The 7915-nt window shown below is 60.5% G+C and overlaps 1 protein-coding gene across 2 annotated transcripts in view; it reads right to left on the bottom strand.

Annotated features, from left to right (window-relative positions):
* Positions 1-661: 661 nt before the first annotated feature.
* PXN (paxillin) overlaps positions 662-7915 on the bottom strand; it is a 42742-nt gene continuing 35488 nt past the window's right edge. The window contains exons 8-14 of one of the 2 annotated variants that reach the window (XM_061141772.1): positions 6100-6939; positions 5366-5467; positions 4943-5113; positions 4652-4825; positions 4025-4106; positions 3791-3939; positions 662-2802 (exon numbers count right to left, since the gene is read on the bottom strand). In XM_061141772.1, the coding sequence (XP_060997755.1) occupies positions 2536-2802; positions 3791-3939; positions 4025-4106; positions 4652-4825; positions 4943-5113; positions 5366-5467; positions 6100-6939 (1785 nt within the window). In that variant the 3' untranslated portion in view covers positions 662-2535. The remainder of the gene's footprint in view (positions 2803-3790; positions 3940-4024; positions 4107-4651; positions 4826-4942; positions 5114-5365; positions 5468-6099; positions 6940-7915) is intronic. The other variant, XM_061141771.1, reaches the window with a different exon arrangement.

Here is a 7915-nt window from a genome sequence, read left to right as displayed (position 1 = left end):
CTGTCGTCCCCTTCTCCTCCTGCCCTCAATCTTTCCCAGCATCAGGGTCTTTTCAAATGAGTCAGCTCTTCGCATGAGGTGGCCAAAGTATTGGAGTTTCAGCTTCAGCATCAGTCCTTCCAATGAATATTCAGGACTGATTTCCTTTAGGATGGATGGGTTGGATCTCCTTGCAGTCCAAGGGACTCTCAAGAGTCTTGTCCAACACCACAGTTCAGAAGCATCAATTCTTAGGCGCTCAGCTTTCTTTATAGTCCAACTCTCACATCCACTTTCAACAAGGAAGGTTCTACACCCAAGATGCGGTGCCAGAACTGGGGGGCAGTGGTGGTGTGTCTGGTCAACATAAGAACAGAGACGAGCCCTGGGTTCACAGCCTGTCTCTTTACTCGTTCAAAGGATATCGGGTCTCTCTGAACCTCCTTCCCCATCGGTAAGTGAGAGGCCACACCCCCACGCCCACGGGAGTCAAGCCATGGCAAACTGCAGTGGGTAAGAAAACCAGGAGGCCCACAAGTGCCCCGTGAGGGCTTTGGCCTCGGCTAAGTGAACTTCAGTGACTGACCCTCAAACTGCGGTGCTTGTGAGTCGGGAGGGTTTGGTCTCTCTTCTGGGGCAGACCTGTTCATCTCGGACCACAAAGAAATAGCACTAGCACGGGTGAAAATAATGGCAAACTTTATTGGCATAAATCACAGGAATTAAAATGGGAAAAAGCCAGGTTATAAGTTTACAGAGGAAAAAAAAGTTAAAAATCAAATCATCAAATAACCATCGACCCCGAGGGTAGAACCTCTGGAAGCCCCAGATCCTCTAGGGGAGGGGTCTGGGGTGGGTCACTGTAAACAGAGCAATAAGGCCTATGGGTAGAAATGGAGACATCAGACCTGTGGCAGGGCCTGGCCGACCTCCCCAGACCCAGGCTGCTCCCAGCCCCGCCTCCAAGGAGGGACCCCCTTCCCCTCTTGAGAAGCTCAGCACACCCAGCCTCTGATGAGGTTAGTGGAGTGGGTCTGGCTTGTCCTCACTTAGGGGCCCCCGTTCCACTGACCCGGAACCCCAGCCCTGCCTGTCTCATCCTCAGGGGGCTTCCTGTTGCTTCGCAGGGATCCTGTCCCTCCGCCCAGAATCCTATCAGGCCCCCAGGCAACAGCCGGGGTGGGCTCTCTCCCCGGGGGCCACCACCAGTCTCCAGGGAAGGCAGGAAGTTTGGGGAAAGGACGTGCCCAGTAGAATCAATAAGACTAACAGTCAAAATCAGATTCCAGCTTTCCTGAGGAGGCAGAAGAAGAAAGGGCCCCCAGAGTAGGAGTGGGGAGGCCAAGAATGTTCTCTTTGTGGCCAGAAAGTCTCTCTGTGGACGCCCCTAACGGCTTACACAGGGAAACGGCACCCCCAGAGTGGACTTCCCCCTCTCTCCCCGCTCAGAAACAGGACGGATGAGGTTCGGAATTCTAGGCCCCAGAGGGCATGACACCCTTCAGGCCGGTCTCAGTGAAGAGCTTGCTGGCCTGGGGAGTAAGGAAGGGGGTTCGAAATACAGCAGTTTATAAAAACAGTCCCGGTGAGCTGTGAAGTTACAGATGGAGAGTCAACAGAGCCGCTCCCCGTTCACCTGCTTTGCTAAGAAAAAAATAAAATATGAATTGCTTCCCCGCCCCGAGCCCTCAGTACAAGGCAGGCCCCGCACGTCCCGCAGCCACCGCGGTGTGCACCGGGCCAGCGGCGGCACGCGGGGGAGGCATACAAAAGGAGACATTGGTAAAACCTCTTGAAAATCATCTTCATATAGAGAAGTAAAAGCAACTCAGACGATACGAATTCAAACCTCAGTGTAGAAAACTATCAAAGTCGGTACAGTGTCCAGGCAACGGGGTGACACTCGCCACCTCAAGCTGTCCCAGGAGATGGAGGAAGTGACTAGAAAACATTATTGCTGGAGAGGCCTTTCTCAGTAGAACCAGAGCAGTTGTGGGGGGGCGGGGGGCAGGTGTTGGGGGCAGCTGCCCAGGCCTGGGGAGATGGGAAGGGCAGGAGGCACGCGAGGAGCCTTCTGTGGCCCCGTGGGCACATCCGCCCTTGGGTGGATGGGTGGGTGGATGCTGGCATTGCCTGGGGGGAGCTGGCGTCCCCCCAGTACTCTCGGAACAGGGCTGACGAGGTTGGGGTGGGGGATAAGGATGCAAAGAGGCCTCGTCTGAGCCTGCCTGCCCTCCCCACCCCCGGCTTCACTGCCGAGATACGAGTAAGAAATGGCTCCAGTGTGGGGTGCTGGCTTGGCCAGGCGGGCTCATGGGGACGCAGGTGGGATCTCCAGCCTCCGCCTCGGGGGAGCCTCGGGAGGAGGGAAGCGGCCCAGAGGCACTGGCAGGGGGAAAGGGAAGCCATCGCCATCGCCGAGGACACGGTTCCAGTTTCAGTCGGGCCCCTTCGCCACCGCCCCCCACCCCGGCCCCCCGGGACGAGGCCTCTGGGTCCCAGCAGCAGTCAGGAGGCTGGGCCGGGGAAGGGGCAGGTGGGGAGGCACGCGGGAGTCTAGCAGAAGAGCTTGAGGAAGCAGTTCTGGCAGTAAGGCTTGTCGTTCTGCTCCTTGAACGTGCCCTTGTTGAGCTGCTTGAGGCAGAAGGCGCAGACGAAGTGCTCCGGGTGGAACTTCTTGGCCATGGCGGTGATGCAGCGGCCCGTGATGGGCTTCTGGCAGCCTGAGCACAGGGAGCCCCGCCGCTCATGGTAGTGCGCCTCGCAGTAGGGCTGCCCCTCGTGCTCGAAGAAGCTGCCGTGGACGAACGGCGTGAAGCACTCCTGGAGAGAGGACGGGCAGGGGTGCTCAGGCTGGGCGGCTGGGGGCCGAGGCAGCTCCCGGGTGCGGGCAGGGGACCCGTCGGGGCAGTCACACTGGGAGATTCCCCCTCGACAAGCATTCTCTACGTGCCGAGCGTGGCGCTAACCCTCACTCCGTTCTCCCAACAATGACCTTGACCCGCTGCTGCCGAGTTGCACTCCTGTGTTTGTCGTTTAGTCCCTTAGGTCATGTCAAACTTTTTTGTGACCCCACAGACTGTAGCCCGCCAGGCTCCTCTGTCCATGGGATTGTCCAGGCAAGAATACTGGAGTGGGGTGCCATTTCCTTCTCCAGGGGATCTTCCTGACCCGGGGTTCGAACCCGCATCTCCTGCATTGGCAGGCAGATTGTTTACCACTGAGCCCCCAGGGAAGCATGCTAAGTTGCACTGCCTGGATTCAAACACAGGTCTGACTCCTGGGCACTGCAGCACATGTGCCCAGAAACCCTTGCGTCAAAAAAAAAAAAAGGGTTCCCAGGTCAAACTTCGCATCCTAGACTCCCGTTTATAGAGCGCTGCAGGCACACTCAGGTAATTAAAGACTGAGAAGGCCTGCAATGAACAGTGTTTCCCAAACTTACTTAATTTGGGGACCCCTGCTGGAACCCTCATGACATCGGGGGGCCATCACCCCCCAGCATGCAGTCTGGAAACCATCGTCCATTGTCCGCCGAGGCGGCTGAAGGCTTGTTGCCTCGTGTCACTCTCACCCCCGCTTCTGGACACGGCCTGACCCGGGCGGCTGCGCAGGTCTGCCCTGCTCTCGAGTCTCGCAGCCGCTGCGCAAGCCCCGGCCCGGGCCGGGCTGCGCCTGAGGGAGGGCGCCGCCTGCCTTCCCACCCGATCGAGCGGGCCCTGAGCGTGGGGCTCAGAAAGCACGGGGAGGCAGCCGCTTCTCCCACGGCGGCCCGCCCTCGGGCCTCCAGAGGAAGCGACGGGGCCCTTACCCGACACACGAAGCACTCAGGATGCCAGAGGGTGTTGAGGGCCGAGATGTAGTTCTCCAGGATGGCCCGGGCGCAGCCGCCGCACTTGGGCGCGAACATGTCGAAGTAATCCTTCCGGCAGTAGGCCTTGCCGTCCTTCTCGTGGAACCCTGAGGGGCCGGGGTCGGGGGGCGGTCAGGCTTCGGGGAGGGGCCGCCCTGACTCCGCCCCAGCCCGCCCCCCGAGGCTCAGTACCTTCAGGCCCGAAGAAGGCGCCGCACTGGGCGCAGAAGAAGTGCTCCGGATGCCACGTCCGGTCGAGGGCCGTCACCACTTTCTGTGGAAGCCAAGTGTGCGGCCCCTGCTGAGCGGCTGGCCCGCGGGAGAGACCCCCCAGCCCCAGCTGAGGCAGACCTGCAGGCCAGGCGGTCCTCCCCGCCCCCCTCCACCCCCACCCGGGCCAAGGAAGGGGCGTGATGCTCCCCAGACGGGGGTCTCTCCTAGCTGTGCTTTGAACACCACTGAGAATTCCGATTTATTGAAAAGGATGTGACGTGCCAGACACGCTCTATCTCCTGTAATCCTCACAGGCAGTTGAGGTCATAGGTTCTACTGGGCCACCCATCTTGTAAGTGTAGACACGGAGGCCCAGAGAGGCTAGGCATTTCCCTAACGTCACACAGCGGAAGAGCGAGGGAGCCCGCACTCCGCTCCACCTATCCTCGGCAGAAGGGATCGGGGGGGACGGCAGCTTGATGGGCGTTAGGACGGGCTGCACTTCAGGCTAGAGGGCGAATCCCAGTTTTCCGGCTGTGTGTGCTCGGGCCTGCTGCGTGACTCTCTGGGCCTCGCCCGGCCCCCGCCCTGCACCCGGGCACTCACATCCAGAATGGGCCCGTTGCAGTAGTAGCAGCGCGGAGAGAAGAGGTTGTGATAGTCCTTTTCACAGTAGGGCTGTCCATCCCGCTCGAAGAAGTTCCGGGAGCCGATCTCCTCCTGGCAGTGGGTGCAGACGAAGTGCTCCGGGTGCCAGGTCCTCCCCATGGCCGTCACCACCTGACGAGGGGCGTGGGGATGCGGTTCCGGACCGGCCCTGCCCCCCGGGCACCAGGCCCCACCCCCCGGGCACCCTGCCTCCCGCGCCCCCCGCCCGGCCCCACCCCTCCTCATCACCTGCCCCGCGATCGGCTTTTTGCAGGCCCCGCAGACTCCCTTGGCGACCGTGGCGACCCCCAGTTTGTTCAGGTCAGACTGCAGACTCCCCAGCATGCTGTCCAGCTGACTCCCGGGCTTCTGGGGGCCGCCTGGGGGAGAGCTGCTCCCCGTCTTCCCCTGGGCCATGAACTGCGGAGACAGGGAGAGAGGGCGGGTCAGCACACCCGGGCCTGGGGGGCGGGGACTTGCTGCCGCTTGAGGGCGTCTCTCCCTCCTGGACAGACAGGTTGAGGCGAAGTGTAGCCCCTCCAGGGGCCTTGGAAGCCCTCAGGTGGGAACAGTCTCCGCAACGCATCAGGGGACCCAGGGGCTCGTGGTGGGCCTGACCCGGCCCCGGAACACACCGCAAGCAGAACCTGCAGCCCCAGCCTCGGCACTGACCCCTCCCGCGTCCTGCCCTTCGGGGCCGCTCTGCCTGCCGTTCAGAGGCCAGCCGGCCGCCCAGCACAGCTCGCCATCCGTTCTCTGTTCCAGGCCCTGCATCTTAGGGGAGGAAACGAGAAGGGATGCTTTTATTTTTTTCAAATTAAGGAAGAAAGAATAAGAGAACTTGTTACTAGACCTTGTCACAAAAGGGACTTTAGGATGAACTAAGAGAATGGATTTCTTTCCCCCCCTACTGGCAGTAACCAAAATCAGGAGAAAAATGCCTACGGAAAAACCGCCATGAGAGAGAGGGGCCCAGGGAGAGATGAAGAGGGAAGAGAGAGGTAAGCCCACCAAAGGCACGGGACTGAGCGAGTGGAGGTGACCAGCCAGAGCCTCGCCAGGTACCAGGCCTGGGGCTGCAGGGGAAACAGGTTTGGTTTTCCTTCTGAGGACAGCATCCTCAGAGGGAGCCAGGGGCGGGACTGAGGAGCGACTGACACCTCAGGGGAGGGAGCGAGTGTGGACATCAGGTGAAGCGAGGGTCCAGGGTCAAGGCCAAGTCCAAGGAAGGGCTGTGGTACCTCTCAGGTACTTTGTGGATGGAGGCACAAGGCCGAGTGCAAGGATGGACATGGTACTTTGTGGATGGAGGGACACAGGGCCGTGTGCACGTGTGTGTGCAGAGTGGGGACGCCGCTGGAGCATAAGGACAGGCACAGGTGGGGCCGGGGCCCCGGGAGGCCTGCCTGCATCGGGGGGAAGAGCGGATCCTCGTCCGTCTGGCAGCCTATGGACCTCACGGAGCGGGATGCAGCTGCGCGCGGGGCGGGGCCCTGCACGCCGACTCCCCGCAGCCCCATCCCAGTGCTCTGGACCCCGGAGGGGCCGCAGGGGATAGCGGGGGGCCCCGGGGTGGAGGGGGTGGGTGGGCTGGGTGGGGGAGGAGAGCTGCTGGCTGAGGAGGCGTCTTTGCGGTGCTGGAGCAGAGGGCTGGGAGGAGGAGGAGGAGAAGGCAGAACAGAGAAGGTTCTCCGCAGGGGAATAGGAGAGCCAGGAGGAAAGACGACCTGGGAGGGAGAGAAGAGGGACAGAGATGAGGACGATGGTGGTGGAGGAGACAGCAGCTTGGGGGGCGGGGGCTCCCGGGGCCTCTCACTCTTGGCATCAGGGGTGAGGCCAGCCTTTCGAGGACACAGGACCCCCCCCTCCCCCCACCGCCACCCACCCCGCCGCCTGCCCTCTGGCCAGGGCTGGGGAAGAACCGGAGGCCCTCTCTGCCCCGGCCCAGCCCGGGGGCATCTGCTCGCTACCTTCTCCACCAGCTGCCCCCCAGCCCGCCTCCCACGCGGCTGCACAGTGATGACGACACCCTCGGTCAGCCAGTCCTCGGCAGAGGCCCCTGTGGCCCCCGCGGTCTCCTCTGCCTCCGGCCGGATGCCCAGCCGACCCTGCAGCTCGGCGATGAGCCGCTCCTGGGACGGGGTCCTGCTTAGGGTGGCGGGGTCCAGCCGGCGGCGAGGGGAGGGCTCCCGGGACATGGGGTGAGCGTGGCCGGTCTCCCGGCTCCTCCTGATCACCGAGCGGATCTAGGGGGGAGGCACGCTGTCACAGGCCGCTCTGGGCTCAGCAGAGGCGGCTCAGTCCACACTCGGGGGGTGGGGGTGGGGGGGCGCCCAGGAGGGGAGGGCAAAACCCAACCATCAGAGATGAGCAGAGCAGAGCTAGGGCAGAGGCAGGGGGCCCTGACCTTGGGTAAGACCCTGAACTTCCAGGGCCTCAGCTTCTCCATCCTTGAAATGCGGTAATGGTATTTTTTTTTTCAACTGCTTTAAGGGGTTATTACAAGAATGATGTGAAAGAACATTAAGTGGACACTCTCGGACGGGCTTGAGAATTTTCCCTCCTTTTTTTTTTTGTTTCTTAATAGAAACAAAAAGAACAGTCTTTTCTTCCATTAAATCCTTTAACCAGTTTTTTTTTTTTCCTCGTTTATATAAGTAGGATTATAACCTACTTGTTTCTAGTAGTTTGGTTTCATTTTGTTGTTGCTTTTGAAAAGGGCCTAAAAATTTCAATCAAGCAAAAAGCAGATAATAACATAACGTCAGCCACAGCTTATTGGGGACGGCATGTTGTATTCTTCCGAAGCAACTTCCAGGCATTGTTTCATTTAATCCTTTGGACAACCTTGGGGGAAATGGTCTATTTTCCCTCATTTTAAAGATGAGAAGACTGAGGCTGGTGGCAGGGGGGTTGCCCAAGGTCACACGGGGCGCACGTGTTGGAGGCGTGATTTGTATTCATTCACTTCTTGCAGGTTCCAAAGCCCATGCTTTTAACCATTCCACACACATCCCATCAGGATGTCGGGCGAAGCTCATCTAAAGGAAAAAGCCTTCATCGAGCAAGAGGCCAGCTGTCACTAGGAGAAATTCCGGGGCCCAGGGAGCTCTGCCAGCCCCACAGAGCTCACTGCCCAGCGCTGGCCGTCGGGGTCTCAGGCCGCAGCCTCTTGCAACCAGCCGCCCAAGCAGACATGCGCAGACAGGGAGCGCATGCAGT

Source organism: Dama dama, chromosome 5 (genome assembly GCF_033118175.1).
Source record: "Dama dama isolate Ldn47 chromosome 5, ASM3311817v1, whole genome shotgun sequence".
Lineage (NCBI taxonomy): Eukaryota > Metazoa > Chordata > Mammalia > Artiodactyla > Cervidae > Dama > Dama dama.
This window is presented reverse-complemented; position numbering and strand designations above follow the sequence as displayed.